The 19855-nt window shown below is 35.8% G+C and overlaps 1 protein-coding gene across 1 annotated transcript in view; it reads left to right on the forward strand.

Annotated features, from left to right (window-relative positions):
• The first annotated feature begins 260 nt into the window (after positions 1-260).
• LOC149798872 (uncharacterized) overlaps positions 261-19855 on the forward strand; it is a 47602-nt gene continuing 28007 nt past the window's right edge. Inside the window, exons 1-6 of the mRNA XM_089957787.1 lie at positions 261-327; positions 9039-9179; positions 11785-11888; positions 12380-12465; positions 14877-14996; positions 19602-19684. Coding sequence (XP_089813913.1) covers positions 298-327; positions 9039-9179; positions 11785-11888; positions 12380-12465; positions 14877-14996; positions 19602-19684 — 564 coding nt within the window. The 5' untranslated portion in view covers positions 261-297. The remainder of the gene's footprint in view (positions 328-9038; positions 9180-11784; positions 11889-12379; positions 12466-14876; positions 14997-19601; positions 19685-19855) is intronic.

A 19855-nucleotide genomic window follows, 5' to 3' on the forward strand; every position in this document is an offset into this window, starting at 1 on the left:
CCAAAAATATAACTCTTTGGGACGTATCACTACGGTATCATTGAATGCTTTTCTCCAAGAGTAGTAGTTCCAAATGTTTACCGCGAGTGTAGTCTGGTTCCCTGCTCCTTATTCTCTACGTTGCCATCCGCTATACGCTTCGTATAGCAGGGAACATAAAATATAACGGAATCAGACTAACACGAATGAGAGTTCGGAATATATGCTCGCGTATGATCGAAAAATTCCAGAACATTCCGATTGATTTCAGCTATGCACCCCTTTCAACTTCACTGAAATGGACTACACGATTAACAAATGCACGCGAACTTGCTGCAAAGTCAACAAGTAAAGTAAACGAAATTGAGCGCAAAGATGAAAAAAGAAATGAACAAAATATGATATAAAACATTGACTACGTATATGCAGATTGAATAGTTAATGGAATATAAATACAGATAAAGAAAAAAACGAGCAAGCATATTCCGTAATTTCGACAACTGTCAAAATATTCTCTATATACCTTTTCAGATGAGAATAGAAGACCCAAAAACACAGAGGCAATATCGCAACATTTCCCCCTACTCCTACAGTATAGACGAGTACCATAATATTTATGTTTCTTGGTCGACCCCAAAATATAAATATTAGGTTCGACGTCTTACATTGTAGGACTACGTTTCTCCCTATCTTCAACTCGTTTTTGTCTTCAGTTTTTTAGTTCATCATTTTCAGGATCATTTAGACGATTGGAACAAATTGTATTTGATGTAAGAAAAACTATTTTGATGTGTTTAAATTTTCCCCACTAACAGTATGTAATAGACCCCCCCCCCCATTATTATGGAGTAATGTGCGGTCGGTCTAAAGACCCTGAGACTACCCTAAAACGCACAAAACTGTCCCAAACACTCTCAACTACCCATTATATATATATATATATATATATATATATATATATATATATATATATATATATATATATATATATATATATATATATATAATAATAATAGTGATCAGTATAAATATGCATTATATATTTATCAAGTTAACATCAGTCGAGTTTTTCCCCATCTTGATCATCACCAAAACAAAGATCCAAAGTAATCCAAGACTCTTGAAAACACCAAAAGTCACCTAAATTTATTTTTTACAGTTGATATTCTTTTATCACTTACTAGTAAATCTTCTAATTTAATCTTAAATACACAGAATTTAAAATTAGCAATCCAAGAAGTGTTTTAAGTCAGTTACCTATTCTACCACAGTGGCGAAGAGTTATCATGTATCTGATTCAAAATACTGATTGTTGTTGTAGTGGGGCTTAAGGCCATTTTTCAGCACACGATAGGCTATACATGGTGGTCAGTATTAATGGTGGAGGAAGAACCAGGGAAAACCCTGGAAAGAACACCGACCCACGAGAAGCTACAGGCAAGGTTTCTTACATACCCACATTTGTCAGAACTGAGACTTGAACCCACACAGACAGAGGTGAGATGGCAGTGATCCGTAACATAGAGCGCTTTAGACCACTCGGCCAAAGTGCTGAATAAAAGCATTCAGTTACATATTACATATGGATACATGAATAACAAATGTACTGCAAAGTAATGTCTACTCATTTTATTTTTACTTATCTATATGTATCCAGGCCACACCCATGAGGAAGCACACATTTCTGGGCCCATTTTTGTCATTATTTCTTTTCCTTTTTGATATCATTTAAGATGAAGTTTAAAAAACAGTGTTTTTTCTCCTTTCATTCATGAGATGCTGTCACTGTCCTGGTTTGCTTGCAGCTCCTTTTGTTTTATTAATGACTGAACATCTCCCACAATTTGATTTAAAACTTGAATTTTGCCTATGTTTTGAGTCCACAAGAAATTTTTTGAATAATTTAGTTTTTCTTCTTCAGACTTCCAATGCCAGACTGCGATCATGAACATGGTAAATTCGTTCCTCATTAGTCAATTGATAATTTCCTCTGTCATCTGCAGAGTTTTTATAAACCATAAAATGGAAGTCTATAATGTTGTAAAGTTTGTTTTTTAAAATCTCCAGGATGTTTAGGCAGGCAACCAATTTATTTTTATTGGTCCAGTGTTTTTCTCATTGTTCTGCCGATTCAGTTCAGATAAGAATTTGCTAAGTCTTGGTTGTAGATTATTTGCATAGTATTGTTCAAAGCTGTTGTACTTTTTATTAATTGCTCAGATATTGTGTATTAAGTTTTTCAGAATGGCTTTCAAAACATACACCTCATGTGTTATGCTTGACCTTTTTAGTTCCTACATTGTTTTGTGGTTAAAACTTAATATTGTCTTTTAGATGTTTTGTGCACAAATATTGTCTTGTTCTATAGACTTGGTCACAACTTTCTTGTCATCTGTGCCAAATACCATATTCTCTGATATTCTCATTTCAATAGTTTCCGCATCACTATCAAGTTCTATTGCCACATGTTCAAGGAATGCTCGTACATTTTATACAATGCATCTTTGTGCAGAAGTAGAGGACCAAGAAAGATAGGATCAGGTCATTTGTGTTTTCCTCAACTATCTGATAATTGTACACTTATTAATGTCACATAAAAGTTTCCAAGGCTGAATGTTCTGTCAATACCAACTGATTGATTCTTTGTGTTTGTCAAGATGTTTTTCTTTTCCTTTCTTTTGTTCTTTATGTAGAAAATAATTGATGGGAATTGTAATTTTTTGCAGTATCTCAAAACATGACCCAGTATTGGGGTTTGGGAGTACAAAATCATATCTTTAGGATACATCTTGTTACAATCTGATTAAAAACAGGTCTCCACTTCACATAGGACAGTGGTGATCTTATCTTATGTCATGTTACAATCTGATTAAAATCAGGTCTCCACCCACTTCACATAGGACAGTGGTGATCTTATCTTAATTAGATTCTGCTGTGTTATGACAGGTACGTCAACATCTTGAAAATACATTGCTGCATTTCATCAGTGTGGTCAAAGTTTTCTCTGGCAATTTTTTTTTCTCAACAAGTCCAACAGGCACCTCTTGCAGAATACAGGATGGTCCCTAATTGAAATTATAGGGGCCCCTGGCATCAGGCTATTAGTTTTTTTGTAGCACTGCTTGAGGTAGTCTTGGGGTCTTTCTTTTAACGATTATCAACAAGGGAAAAAACCTCTATTGATGTTATTCAGTAAGCATACATTTCATAATTTTATCAATCACATTTTATATTTTAATTTATTTAATTCTATAAATATATCTTGGGTTGGTGACATTATTTTGGCACAATTTTGGGGTGATTAGTTGCTCCAGAGTAATGGATTGACAATCATGAAGTTTATTATGTTAAAGAAAAACTTCTTTTATTCATTACATACATTGGTGCTATCCTTATTTTATTAGGCATAAATACTTTTTAATTTTTCTCTTGTTTCCAGTATGGCTTTCAGGACATGTTATTTGCCAAGTGTTTATGTCGTAGAGATCAGGACTGGATTAAATTTTTCCCATGGGGCAAATTTATCAATATTGCCAACATAGAAGTAGGGTGGGTACTAACACTGAATAATGGTTGTTTTTTGGTCTGGTTTTGGTGCTTTATGGCACGCAAGTTATTATTTAAGGCTGGGTCAATTGGAGTAAAGTGAGTAAAGTGCCTTGCCCAAAGTTACATCATGTTAGCTGAACCAGTCTGGTGTGACCAGTGTAAGAATTTGTTATTTTAATAATTGGGAAAAGAAAGTATGAGTAGTATTAATGGCTTGTGTACATGCATTTAAATCTGTGCTTACAATTTACCTGAAAATAATATGCATACCATATATTATGTAATGTTAAGTGTAGTTTGAAATATGTGCTGATTTATAATTGAGTCACAGGAAAAGATGACTGTGCTCTTCCTTATAAATATATATGTGTATATATATATATATATATATATATATATATATATATATATATATATATATATATATATATATATATATATATATATATATTATATATATATGTATGTATGTATGTATGTATGTATGTTATAAGAAGATAAACAAGCATCTGTTCAAGTATGTATGCTGCAAATGCAAAACTGCAAAACTAGAGGTTATTATATTATTGTCAGTACCTAAAAGGAAAAGAACTCCTTAAATACTGTTTTAAAGTCCTTGGGGAGAAGAAAACATACCCAGGGCTGTGCAAAACATGAGGATAAGTGGTCCAGCTCCCAAGGGAGGTTATAAACAGGTGGAGGGTGAGTCAATCCCTCTTGAGTGTCATGGGAGTAGCATCAGCCAATTTTAGATCATTAGGTATCTCAGTCCTCAAATATTTTGTCAGTGGTAGCATACTACAGGAGATGATGAGGCATGTATGCACCTTCTCACTGCATGAAGGTTTGGAACCTCCATCACTTGGCAACTTCAGAGGAAATATTCCTCTGAGATTGCCATATTTTTGGCAAGAAGAACAGTTTGGGAGACAGTCTGTTAATGAAAGGGAAGATAGTTTTTACAGAATGGTCACTCCACAAAACTGTAGGAGACTCCTTATTGCTACTTTAATGAACTTCTTATGGTGGACTTGTTCCCCACATAGCTGAACAACAAGCTATCTTTCCACATTTCACCACTCCCTGACCAGAGGGTCCAGGCATTAGATGCTCTCTGCCTGAAGTGTGATTGTCTGTTCACTTACTCCTCCCAACCCTTCAGAATGATCCCACATGCTTTCCAGTGCATGTGCTGCATACACAAATTTACACCTTGTTACAGGCTGCATAGTTCATTAAGTAAAATAATTAATATTTGAAATAGCAAAAACAAAAGGTTTTTCTAAATAACATCATAATTAATTTTCAGTTGTTAATATGTTGTTAATATTTGAAAACTTAAACTTCAAAAGAAGCACATTTATTTGATAAACAGAGTAACATAAACAGAGTTAGTGCGAATGATGACTTGTTCCTAGGCCGTATGAAAACCCTTGGCAGGCCGCATGAAAGCCCTTGGCAGGCTGCATGTGGCCTGCAGACTGTAGTTTGCCCACCCCTGTGATAGCCCCTCTGTGGCAACAGCAATTATGGTTCAGTGATCTTCTTGATCTATTGGTTGACCATCCAGAGACCTTACTTCAGAGGAATGACCTTTTGTCTTAACATGGGGTCTCTACTACACAACAGTCCACAGGTTCTCCACCTTCATGCTTGGCTCATCTCAGGCAATCTCTGCAATGAAAAGTTGTCAATCAGAGTTGCCAAGTGCATCATTCAGTGCAGGAGAACGTCAGCGTCTAAGGTGTGAGATGCCATATGGTGAATTTTTTGTGATTGGGTTAGTAGAAAACAATGCTCAGCTTCTACTTTTATGGGCTATCGAGCATACCTTTTCAACTTTCTTTAGTTTTCAAATGCCCTTCCAGCAGGACAGATTCTCTCCTAATAGTAAAGACCTTATCAGGTACTTTGAATTGCAAAGACCACTGTCTTGCCTAAAAGGAATCTATCTTATGTCTTGTGGTTTTTAAATACCACCTATCCCATATGTACATTTGAGTGAAGCTAACTTTGAGAACCTTGTCCTTATCATGCTTGGAGCCTTAGCGTTTGCAAGACAAATGAGCAAGTTTCATGCCCTATCCTGTCAGGTATAAAGGAGCAAGTTTCATGCCCTATCCTGTCAGGTATAAAGGAGCAAGTTTCATACCCTATCCTGTCAGGTATAAAGGAGCAAGTTTCATGCCCTATCCTGTCAGGTTCAGTGGGTATTTTGTCATTTGCTCTTCTTTGCCAACTAGGTTATTTAGGAGAAACCCAGCTTCCTTCAGTTGCTTCACTCCTGATTGAGATCCACAGTCTGTACCACATCTGCATGGTGGATGGCCAGTATAGACTCTTATATCTAGTTAGGGCTTCATGGTTTTATTTGGCAGCCTCTAAAGGGAGAAGGAAGGCTAGGAAACATATTTTCCTCCTCTATTAAAGGTTCAGCTGATGTTTCAACTTAAATCCTTTCTCGGTACTAGATTGCATTAACTATCATTTGAGCTTAAAAAAAGTCCCTTACTAATAGGGATCTCTCTTTCATTTTTAAATTACCAGTAAAACTCAAGAGGTTGCATTGCTGCCTCATAAGGCAGTCTAATTCATTCATCTTTGGAGGAATTGATGAAGGGTACATTTTGGCACTGTCACCTTACTTTCCCCTTCTTTTACCTTTGCTTGTCAACTCACCAAAGTTCAGGCATTTTCATCTGGGCTCAGATGCCATTACTCAAAAAGTGGCTCATGTGGATTCCATCATGAAGTAGTTTCCTGCTCTTTGAGGGTGTGTATTCCTTGTGTCTTTTTTCGTATTCATTAGTTGTGGGATCATCAGTCTCCTTCAAAAGTGACAAATTCAGCTATGCAATAACAACAGTTATGTTATTACTGATATTAAAATGTAGTTTTTGGGGATAAAACTGACTTTAATGCTATAACATTTACCTGCTGCTATTGCCAGATTTCCTCTTTTCATCCTGCACTAATGTCCCACTAAGTTAGGATGCTCCCTCAAAATAACCATAATACACCATAATGCATGCTAAGTATGTGTGGGGTTCTCAGGCAGGGGTGGTCCAGTGTTCTGGAAGCTTCTGCTTCACTGTAATTTAAGGACAAAATTTTCATCATTTGGGTAGCGTATTTGTCTCCTGGAAAAGTACTAGTTTTGCAATAGCAACAGTTAAGTATTACATAATTAAAATTAGTTGTACACCTCCAGAAACTATGTTCAGGTGTTGAAGCATTCCAACCCTGCTTATGTTGATTGGTGACTCCATGTAGAAGGCATCAACTCTACTTACATTGATTGGTGGCTGCATGTAGATGGCATCAACTCTGCTTACATTGATTGGTGGCTCCATGTAGAAGGCATCAATTCTACTTACATTGATTGGTGGCTGCATGTAGATGGCATCAACTCTACTTACATTGATTGGTGGCTCCATGTAGAAGTCATCAACTCTACTTACATTGATTGGTGGCTGCATGTAGATGGCATCAACTCTACTTACATTGATTGGTGGCTCCATGTAGATGGCATCAACTCTACTTACACTGATTGGTGGCTCCATGTAGAAGTCATCAACTCAGCTTATGTTGATTGGTGGCTCCATGTAGAATGCATCAACTCTACTTATGTTGATTGGTGGCTGCATGTAGAAGGCATCAACTCTACTTACGTTGATTGGTGACTTCATGTAGATGGCATGAACTCTGCTTATGTTGATTGGTGACTATGTAGAAGGTATCAACTCTGCTTATGTTGATTGGTGACTCCATGTAGAAGTCATCAACACTGCTTACGTTCATTGGTGGCTCCATGTAGAAGGCATCAACTCTACTTATGTTGATTGGTGACTCCATAAAGATGGCATCATCTCTGCTTATGTTGATTGGTGACTATGTAGAAGGTATCAACTCTGCTTATGTTGGTTGGTGACTCCATGCAGAAGGCATCAACTCTGCTTATGTTGATTGGTGACTCTATGTAGATGGCATCAACTCTGCTTATGTTGATTGGTGGCTTGATGTAGAAGGCATTAACTCTGCTTATGTTGATTGGTGACTCCATGTAGATGGCATCAGCTCTGCCTATGTTGATTGGTGACTATGTAGAAGGTATGAACTCTGCTTATGTTGATTGGTGGCTCGATGTAGAAGGCATTAACTCTGCTTATGTTGATTGGTGGCTGCATGTAGAAGGCATCAACTCTGCTTATGTTGATTGGTGGTTGCATGTAGAAGGCATCAACTCTGCTTATGTTGATTGGTGGCTGCATGTAGAAGGCATCAACACTGCTTATGTTGATCGGTGGCTCCATGTAGAAGTTATCAACTCTGCTTATGTTGATTGGTGGCTCCATGTAGAAGACTTAAGAAGGTATCAACTCTGCTTATGTTGATTGGTGGCTGCATGTAGAAGGCATCAACTCTGCTTACGTTGATTGGTGGTTCCATGTAGAAGGCATTAACTATGATTATGTTGATTGGTGGCTGCATGTAGATGGCATAAACTCTGCTTACATTGGTTGGTGGCTGCAAGTAGAAGTCATCAACTCTACATACGTTGATTGGTGGCTCCATGTAGAAGGCATTAAGAATGCTTATGTTGACTGGTGGCTGCATGTAGAAGGCATCAGCTCAGCTTACATCAGTTGGTGGCTCCATGTAGAAGGCATTAACAATGCTTATGTTGACTAGTGGCTCCATGTAGAAGGCATCAACTCTGCTTACGTTGATTGTTGGCTCCATGTAGAAGGCATTAACAATGCTTATGTTGATTGGTGGCTGCATGTAGATGGCATCAACTCTGCTTATATTGATTGGTGGGTCATGTAGAAGGCTTTAAGAATGTTTATGTTGATTGGTGGCTGCATGTAGAAGGCATCAGCTCTGCTCTGAAGGGTTTAATTATCAAGCCAATATCTGAAGTCATGTGTCTCAAATCTTTGATAAGGCAAATTGTACAGTATACATAAAGTTCCATCCTTCTGGGGAATACAATATGCTAGCGTGGGCAGTTATAATTCATATGCTGAGTGTCACGTTATAAGTAAGGAACAATAGTCAGATGCAACATGTATACGCCAGACCCTTAGGCTAATTATTCGCTTTATAAATGTTGCAAGTGAATGGCATTAAATTTGTTTTTTTTTAAATTCCACCTTTTGTGTATTCGGTAATTTAACTGTCGGCATTGCTGACTGGGGGCTCGGAGCTTTGCATCTCTATCACTACTGCAATTTCTAACAAGAACAAGCCAGAATGGGTCTTCAGTAATAATTAATGATAACAATGATAGCACCCCACCCCAACCTAATATAGTCTAGGGGACCTTTACACTGAGCAAGTGAAATTTCATGCTTTTAGACAAAGTTTTTGGTAGCATTGTTGACAGTTTACTTTACATCATCCTTACAGTGCTAATTGATCAAATTGGAATGGTTACTCCCAGTTGCATAGTTGTGTAAATGCTTTTGCAGTGTACAAATCAGATACACTTTCTTTTGCTATTACAGGGATGTGCCAATGAAGTATTAAGCTCCTTGAAGACTGGCCTGGTCTGTAATGACATCACAAATGAGGACACTGGGTCTTACAATTTGCTTTATATGTCAGAGACCACCACCATAAATGTCTGTCTGCAGTGTGGATGTCAGGTAATTACTACAAAATGATGCTAAACTACTATGACCTAATGGAGTGGATATAAGGTAATCATTATAAATTGATACTATGTTATTATGACCTAGTGGAGTGGATATCAGTAATTACTACAAAATGATGCTAAATTATTATGACCTAATGGAGTGGATATCAGTTAATTACTATAAATTGACACTAAAATATTTTGACCTAGTGGAGTGGATATCCATAATTGCTACAGAATGATACTACATTATTATGACCTAGTTGTCTGGATATCAGGTAATTGCTATAAAAATGATACTAAATTATTATAACCTAGTGGAGTGGATATCAGTAATTACTACAAAATGATGCTAAATTATTGTGACCTAATGGAGCGGATATCAGGTAATTGCTATAACTTGATGCTAAGTTATTATGACCTAGTGGAGTGGATATCCATAATTACTATAGAATGATACTAAATTATTATGACTTAGTGGAGTGGATAACAGGTAATTGCTATAAAAATGATACCAAATTAGCATAACCTAGTGAAGTAATTACTACAAAATGATGCTAAATTATTATAACCTAGTGAAGTAATTACTACAAAATGATGCTAAATTATTATAACCTAGTGAAATAATTACAGTATATGAATCTGTTGTTTCCACGGGCAGAATTCATTGAGACTTTAGATTGTCCATTTTCCCCCTATGTCCCCTTTCATTTATGTCAATTATAGTGGCAATAATTCTCCAAAATAAATGATAACATCAGCATGTTTTGTTTGTTGCTTTTATTATTATTATTTGTTTAAATTTCATTATATGCTATTGTAATGTAACATTGCATGTTGGACTTAACCTTGTCCAAAATCAAGTTTCTTTTCTACTTGACCTGAAGGATTTTTTTAAAGTTTTTTTTTTTACCATTTTTATATTTTATTCTGTAAACAACTAACACATAGCTAGCATATTCTCTGTGTGTATGTCATTAATATCAGGATCATTATTAATAGAAGTAAATATGTGTATTTGGATCTGGCTCTAGCTTATTGGGATTCTCCAACAATTTACCAGGTGTACCTGAGATTGTCCAAATTATATATTATAATTTTGCAGACTTTCTAATAGTAACTAACATTTTATTTTGTAAACATTAAAAACTTTCTAGAAGGTTATTTTCAGTTAGGTACTGGTTTTTGTTTTTCAATTAATTTAAAAAATGCTAATTGTGACCTGAGGTCAAGTAGAAGACTATATAATCTTGTTGCTGGAAAGAATATTCAATCGTGCTTAAGGTTTTAGCAGAATCATTTTGTATTACTATTGTGCTCAGTGTTCATTTGGGCTGGAAATTTTTTCTACAAATTATTTATTTCAGTGATTTGTTTCTCAGGAAATATAAACAATATTATTCTTGGATGTAAACATTCACCGGCATTTATAGTGAATTCAAACTGGAATGATATTACAGTGTTTCAGCAAAAGACTATTGGCACATCATCATTATACAGGGTACCAAAGACACATCAACACTTCAGCATTGGACTCGGTTTGGATATCTACAAAAGTTTATTTAGAACTTTTAATTATTAGGACTTGTGTCTGTAATAATTTCATTTGTATTCTTGGGAAATAAATTATTTGTTGAATTTGAATGCCATCTAATGCTAATAGCTCTCCTGAAGTGAGGAAAGTCATTGATAACTTGACTATTGAAGTTAGCATTCAGAGATTCACAGAAGATCCAGTTATCGCCCCACCGGGTCAGACAGTTGTGAATACAGTTTTTTTTGTATCCAGTCCAAGACATGCTGAACCTGTATGGCTCACATCAAGCAAACTCTCAGAAAGAAATTCTTCTTAGAACTAGAGGTGAACAGACTTAGTCAGGCAAAAAGGCCTAGCACACTGAAAACCTGTGAAGAGAAATGGAGAGTTTTCTAATCTGTAGTTAAAAGCCTCAGTACCAGAGATTACTAGCTTCTTGATATGGCTCTAGTTAGCTCCCATTGCAGTTCAGAGGTACTGTTCTATGATTTCAGATATAGACATCATGTGAACTTTCACATGGGTTCTGATGTGGCTGCAAGACACCCTTCATTCCACTGCCTGTAGCTGCAGTGACCCCTCTCTGGTACAACAATTGGTTCCTAGCTATTTTCGCTGTCTGATACATTGAGATAATAAACTCCTTGGTTGTTCCATACTATGGGCATTTTGACCAGAGTGGTTTGGTTTCACTTGTGATTAATCTTGCTTTGATTTTCAAGAACAGGTTCCCATTCATTGGGATTTAGTCCTTCAACTTTCTTCTTTGGACATTTGTCCTTAGGCATCATGAGAATCGAATCTTGGCTTTGAATTGCAACTTAGAGTAAACAGTGCTTCAGTAGTAATTGACAGTTTATTTTATTTGGGCACTAGTCCCTCTATCCAAACTCTAGTTTGAACTTACCTTAGAAATAGGTTACTTTTTATCACTTGTGATGGTAAAATGAGCCAAAGACATGACTGACATTTTGTTTTAACTTGGGAGGGAGGGATTTGTGAGATTGTTATGTGAATCGGTAATTATTATTGAAAAATATATTTCACTCTAATCACCATTTTCTGTTATCTCTAACAGGGTTGTGGCATTAACTCCCCAAGAAATCATGCATTGAGACATGTTGTTACTGCAGGCTCCACCTCTCATGCTCTGGTCATCAATACGTCTACATGGGTGGTTTTGTAAGAAATTTTTTTGTGTCTCAGAAACATTTTTAGTATGCCAGAAGTTGCATTAAATGCTTAAATTTACTTACCTCGCCAGCATATTATTAATAATTGCTGAGATTTAAAATAAACGAAATTGTGGATTCTTTACTTTGGCAATAAAATGTTTTTAACTATGAGTTTTTGAAACTAATTTTACAGAAATGTGTCAAGAATACAAGAAAGTTGGATTCACATATTTGGATTGTATTGTGGGGCCTGACTATAAAATTTGATTCTATGTCAGTCAAACTTGGTATTGGAATTTTTAATAATTTAAACCTGGACTAATAAAATCCATAGAATGATGTTTATTTCTGAAGATCGTAAACTCTAAGCATACAAATACCTATTAACCCACTTAAAAAACCGTTTGGGTGAGCAAATGTTAGGATTTATCTTTATTATGAAAACATATATTGACTTTACTTCTGTCAGAATTTAAAACTTGAAGCATAAACTTTCAGGTGCCTTGAATGCAAAAAAGACATCCAAGTTGTCCAAAGCAAGCGGCTGGAAAAATGCATGAAACATCTTCAGAAGTTAGCAAGAGGTAAAGAGGATTCATTGCTATAAATTACTTCTTCCCAACACATGCCTTCATGCAATCCCTTATGGAGATAATCTTGTCCAAAGTATAGCAGGAACTCAGTCAGTAGTGTTCACTTTATTGATCTGTAAATTTGAGCACTATTGGCCTGCCAGTTTAGGGTAAATCATCCACTAAGATCTCAATTTCTCTTTTGAATACATTACCTGATCGCATTAACATTAGCAAGATGCTCTGTTAGCTATCCAATCCAGCAATCACAAGAAGAGGAACATAAAAGAAAATTGTAGAAAACAAAGGGAAGAAATTCTTCCCAACCCTTGCTTTTACCTCCCTTGAACAGTGCTAGGTGGCTATCATTGTTTACCAGTTTTTTGCTTTTGCTGATACAAGATCCATCCTATCTAATATGTCTTAGGGATTTTAATTCAGTCTTGTGGATTATTACATCATCCATCAGCATATCTGGTAAACTAAATGTAAAGGTCTGTACTATGCATTTTTACTATTGTATGTAAAGGTCTATACTGTGTATTGATACTGTTGTGTGTAAAGGTCTGTACTGTGTATTGATCCTGTTGTATGTAAAGGTCTGTACTGTGTATTTATGCTGTTGTATGTAAAGGTCTGTACTGTGTATTGATACTGTTGTATGTAAAGGTCTGTACTGTGTATTTGTACTGTTGTATGTAAAGGTCTGTACTGTGTATTGATACTGTTGTATGTAAAGGTCTGTACTGTGTATTGCCATTACTGAGGAAAAGTCTGTACTGTATATTGATATTACTGAGGAAAGGTCTGTACTGTGTATTGATATTACTGAGGAAAGGTCTGCACTGTTTATTGATATTACATGTACTGTGTATTGATATTACTGAGGAAAGGTCTATACTGTGGATTGATATTGCTGAGGAAAGGTCTGTACTGTGTATTGATATTACTGAGGAAAGGTCTGTACTGTTTATTGATATTACATGTACTGGGGAAAGGTCTGTACTGTGTATTGATATTACTGAGGAAAGGTCTGTACTGTGTATTGATATTACTGAGGAAAGGTCTGTACTGTGTATTGATATTACTGAGGAAAGGTCTGTACTGTGCATTGATATTACTGAGGAAAGGTCTGTACTGTGCATTGATATTACTGAGGAAAGGTCTGTACTGTGCATTGATATTACTGAGGAAAGGTCTGTACTGTGCATTGATATTACTGAGGAAAGGTCTGCACTGTGCATTGATATTACTGAGGAAAGGTCTGTACTGTGCATTGATATTACTGGGGAAAGGTCTGCACTATTTTTTGTTACTATTACATGTAAATGTTTGCACTATGTATTGATGAGTCCCAACTGGAAATTACCATTAGTTCGCACTAGCTTGTAATGTTGGGGTGTCTACATATAGTCACACCATTGACAGGGTCATTAGTGATTGGGGACCACATAAATTACCTTTCCACATTAATCCATTTTTGTTTTGTGTTTTGGCTTAACATTAATTGTAATTTTCCACATATTATTAATTTCACTTTTGACTTGGGTGAGCTCATTGCTTCATCTGATTTTGATTATAATTGGTTTATTTGCCTCATGTTTTCTGATAGAAATCCAGGCCAGTAAACATATCCTTATTAAGGGCTGCTTACATAAGAGCAGAATACCATATACTGCTATGTATTGTCCAAATTTATATAGGTCATTAAAAATTACTTTTGAAAATAATTGAGGGTGTCCCAAGACATATAGTGTCCTAAGACTTGCTGACATTGCAGTAATACTGCTAGGTCAATTGAATTTGACCCATCTGTTGTGTGTGCGCAAGAGAAAAAAAGAAAGCTTGTATGTATATATGTACCACTGGTGAATATAATAGAGCATGATGGATTTTCACTTGGAAACGAACTGATGTGGTTTTATAAAATACCAAACATGATGTAAAAGGTAAGTAATTGTAACTGCAAATTTGAGCTTGCCTTTTAACGTAAAACTTGATTGCTAATGGTCTTGAAGTTTGAGGAGTGTGATTTGAATGAAAAGTTGACATCCCAACAATTATCTCCAGCAAGATGTGTCAGTATGAGTTCAGCAGAAGAGGAAGGGACTTCATTTGATTCATCTTCGAGCTCATGGAGGGAGAAACCAACATGATACAGTCCAGTGAAAGTTAAATTTTCAGCTGATATCATCATGATGCAGTTAGCCACAAAATTGGGTATTCATACAGAAGTGCAGAATTTAATGCGGATTAATATAATGATGATAAGAGTGAAGGCGGGATTTTTACTCTGATTAATTTTATTCCACACATTCAGCCATTAAGCTTACTATGCAAATTGAAGAATAAATAGAAGAAAAATCTTTAAAGGTTCAATCAGTAAGCAGTCTTTTACTTTTGTACTCTCTTTCCATTTGCAGTCCCCTGTGTTGATTCCTCAAAAAGCAGAAATGGCTCGTTAACTCGGAAAGTTATGGCATGGATTGGTGATGTCTATACTGCATGCTCCTGCAAGGCCTCAGTTGTAGTGGCAAATCAAGGTAAATATTGATGCATGAACTTTGTCCTGCTGGTTATTGTTTGAAGGGTACTCAAATCTTATGCACTTCATCCAATAAAATATGGCTTCTAGGGGTGGTAGTAGCTTGTCAAACAGATTATAAAAAGAAATGATTTTTTAAAATAAAATATTACAAAAACAACATTAATTTCGGGGTTTGTTAAGTCCATTTAGCACCTCCACTTTTTTTAAAAAAGAATTTCTTTTTTATTTTTGCTTTCTTATGTCTTAAATGGCCTGTTAGAGTAGGGAGGTAGGGGAGTTAGATATGTTGGTATTTTATGGTGAATCATCACATTACAGGTTATATAGCAGGGTGCGTATGGTCATTGAAGGTCTTTGAGTGTTTGGGAAAAACGAGGTAGCATTTTCAAGGTCTTGAAAGTTTGGGAAGATTGAGCAGATTACCCTGAAGTCTTTAAAAAGGTCTTTGAAAATTGAAACTTCAATAATAGAAACCTTTAATGTGATAAAAAGTGCAAGGAACTTAGTCAATTCATTCATTGATTTATAATTTCTAACTTGACAGTGAGTAGAGTGGCCCTAACACCATCATCATCTGCACGTTTCATGCTTAACGGAAGTTTCCAGTATAATAGACGGACACGCTCAAAATCCATTTCCAGTTCCTAGACAAGTCCGCTATCAGCAAAGGGGTGTGTGCACAACTACAGTTGTACATACATATGTCGTCTGCTTCTGATCTTTACAATGTTGAATCAAGCAAAGAAAAAGAATGACAGAAACAAATTTGTCTTTCACATGGATTTAACAAGCAGTTTAATTTCTATGCTCATAATGTGCAAAGGGATATAATTCCAAACTCTCAGCGTTATGGTAATTTATGGAATTATCTGGCAGTTACCAAATAGGATGAACTACGTCATTATGTTGTCTAGTGGAAATAAAGTAGTGCATAGTGTACGCAGTATGGCACCATGTTAGTATGTAAAGACCATTAAGAATGAAAGGTGCAGGGGATGCCAGTATTAGTGCCATTCTGGTCACAGTCAGGTCATAAATTAGAAATCAAATCAGTGATTCAATTCACTTAGGTCTGGGTACTTTTTATCACATTAAACGTTTTCATTATTGAAATAAATGGGGGGGGGTTACTAACAAAAGGGAATATATAGTCATACTGTAGCCTAGTTTACCTGGTTTCTGTCATTTGATGACCCGTTCAGTTTCATTGCCACCACAAAAAACAAACGAGCATTTGTTTGGCCATCCAAAGATGGCCTTTGCGGCAACTTTAATAACACATGCACTCTTCATCAAAGCAAGCTGGCTACATCCTTCATCAATGGAAGTTAGCACCATAACTATTTTCAGCATGATTTTTGTTTTCTAATTTCATGGTATTTGTTTTTTGTAATCATATCATTATATATGTTTTTAGCTGTTATCTAATATTGTAAAGCGCTTCGAGCTTCTAAAGATTAGGCACTTTACAAAGTCCCCATTATTATTATTATTATTACAAATAAAACTGCAAAAGGTCGTTATATTCGAATGCAGTCAGTTTTCCTGACTTCTTTCTTTTGATGAATTGTTCAATTTCCACAAGAATGTCTTCCCAAAACATGTCTTCATGTATTTAACTGTCACTTTATTTGTTACATCTGTAAAATTTGAGCACAATTGGACCCCTAAGTTTAAGAGAATCATAGAGGTGGTATACACACACACAGAGCCAAACCTAGTTATCTTGTTTATGTCGGGGATGTCAAAAAATGTCGACATAACCAGGTTCTGAGATATCAGGTTTTAGTTGACAAATCTACTGCAGAACAATGATTATGCATCTGAAGTACCAAACATGAGGAGTTTTGGAAGTACCAAAAATGAGGAGTTTTGTTTCTAAAAACAAATGGCATTTCTAATGCACAATAAAAATAATACGTCAGTCATGCCTCTTTGCAGAAAAAAAATTGGAGGTCTTTTAAATGAGATTTAGTAATAAGTCACACAGCTTTTAAAAACTTAATTTACTGCAACAATGTCAGTGGTTTGAAGTTTTTTTAAAATTTCTCTGTGAGTAGCCTCATCTCTTTGGTAGCCTCAAGAAGACATTTAGTTTCTCACGCTGTCCAGTACATGTACATGTAGGCCTATATTTTGTTTAAAAAGCATTTTCTTTTTTTTTTATGTTGACTTGTGACTAGCAGCCAGATGTGACTGACTAATATTGTGCATGAAAATTGGTCATTTTTGTTGATCATCAGAGGTTCCTTGACAACAGTATCATCATCATCATCATCATTATCATCATCAAACCCTTAACCCAAGAGGTTGTTGGGACACCACAGTTGACTTCACAACCAATTCTCTCCATCTTTCCCATTTCTCGACTGCCCTTTGGGAATTTCTAAATCCCATGCCTGTCCACTCCTTAATGTTGTCCTCCCACCTCTTTTTCTGTCTGCTTCTTCTTCTGCATCCTCGCATATTGCCTTGGAAAATTGTTTTTGTCAGTCCATATCATCTTGAGACATGACCGTACCACTTCAGTTCATGCTTTTTTATAGTGGTCAAGAGGTCTTCATAGGATCTGATCACTCATTGGATCCTGTTGTGACCTTTTCTTTGGTTACATGGTCAGTGTTATAAGATGCTTGTATATGCCAGTTTTTACAGATAACATTTGCCTCTGTACCGAAAAAAGATGAGGTCAATATTCATATACCGACAAACTCTAAAAATGTGTTTTAAGTCTTTAAAGTTAACTGTCTCAACATCAGATTCAGTAAGAAGCCAGTTTATTCTATTCATACAGTTGTAGTCCCCTATCCCTCCCAACTTTGATCAGTGATCATCGGCAAGAACACAGTACCAGAAGGAGAGTCAGCTGATCTCTTTGGTGGATTGCAAGACTTTGATATTCAAGATAAAAACAATACATATGAAAACACTCCTCTTTCTGTTTAATAGACATTAACTCCTATTACTCGCTTTCCATTTATGTTGAAAAATATAGTCATGGCACAACATCAACAACTTCATTAAAAAGAGATATTGGGTGCTATGGAATTTTTATTGGTGCTTTTATTTACTCTTGTTCAAAACAAATTAATAACCAAGTGAGTTGGGGGTGGAAGCTTGATTTGGAAGTTTGCAGGTTTCTATTTGTAGATTAACTCATTCTGCCCCAGAGGTTTTTGTCGTTTTTGCCTAAAATGTGTGTAGGAAAGACATTTAGGGGGATATTTCTGAATACATCTTAATACATCGCCTTTCAACAGATTTTCCATGAGACTAATGCCTAGTTGTATTATAAACATCTTTTTCCATTGGTTATTTTGCTTGCACATGAGCAGAAGGGTAAAAGTTTTTTTTTTTTTTTTGCTTAATGGACTCATCATTTTCGTATGGAGACTGCAATTTTTCCAAATGCCCACCTTATCCTAGTTTTTGCAAAGAATCACCCATCTGTGTGCAGTTAAGACTGGTATGCCTTAGATCTGAGGCCAAAAGGTCTAAAATCCAGACCCAAAATCGCATTCTGACCTCAAGCTAAGTTTGGGTGGAAAAAAAACGGGTCCAAAAAATGAGGTTTTTCCCTCTGTATTTTGTAGTGCAACTAGAACTTCCAGATTATTTGGTATCCTTTTAGAGCCATATCTATTTGCTTTTTTTTAATACCAACCACGTTGGTGTATCTTAAATGACCTTGATGCTGCAGAGCTCGGAAGCAGAGTACAGCCTCATCACGCTTACAGACGGGATCAGGGACGAATCGGTTAATGTGAATCACATGATCTGGCCGTGCTGATGTTGAATGATTACACAAAACATGGAGACACTTTAACTATTACCAATTTGTTTCAAATATATTATGTAAAACAAATTAGCTATTTTTAGCTACATTTAATGATGTTAACCAGAACATTTTCTGAATTATGTATAAGATCAAATTTGCAATGCTGTCTGGAATGAACTAGTATATTGTCGTGGTGTTGACATATGATAACGTCCATTATGAATGCAGCTTCTGTAAAGGTTAGAAACTCATTCATTCAGTTTCCTTACTCTGAAGTATTGTTTACAAAATAATTTTCTCCACTCTATGCAAGTGATAAACCATGCATTGATGACATTGTTTGGTTACCATTTGTACCAGTAAAATTTAATCTTGTACCGACTTTTTCCAACAAGGTACCAGATGTAGCGGAAAGTCCGGATCATTTCTTGTAAAATTGCTTTGAGCTTGATATTAAAAGTTGCATTTCATAAAATTAAGTGGGTCTACATGTTACTTTCGGACTGAAACATTATGTCTGATATAGTGAAGTTAACAACTGAACAGGGATCGAGATAAGCAGAGAAAATATGCATAACATAAAAGGATTTGTTTGAGATCGGACTGAAATGCAGGTTCTAGAGATAACCAAGGTTGAGATAAGTGGGTTTATATATATATATATATATATATATATATATATATATATATATATATATATATATATATATATATATATACAGAGAGAGAGAGAGAGAAATGGAGAGAGAGAGATGTATATTAGTTGTACAGTTGATAAGTAACCAGCCTTTTATATTGCTTTTTCTGTTTTCCCATTTGCAGCCCATTCTGCAGTGGTTCCTGCTGCATCCTTCCATGTTGATTCCTCACAGGAGAACAAGGGCCCATCAGGCCAGAAAGTAATGGTATGGAACATAATTTCTTTCAGTAAAGAACCTTTTTTAACAAGAACATTGTTTGTCAACATGTCTTCTGCTAATGTGCAATTTTTTTATAATAAAAATGTTTGCCCCAAATCAATGAGTGTGAAGAGCAGATGTAAAAATATTTGTGAAATTGCAAAGCTAATTAAAAAT

The sequence above is a fragment of the Sinohyriopsis cumingii genome, chromosome 5, assembly GCF_028554795.1.
Source record: "Sinohyriopsis cumingii isolate HCF-2022 chromosome 5, ASM2855479v2, whole genome shotgun sequence".
Classification (NCBI taxonomy): Eukaryota; Metazoa; Mollusca; class Bivalvia; order Unionida; family Unionidae; genus Sinohyriopsis; species Sinohyriopsis cumingii.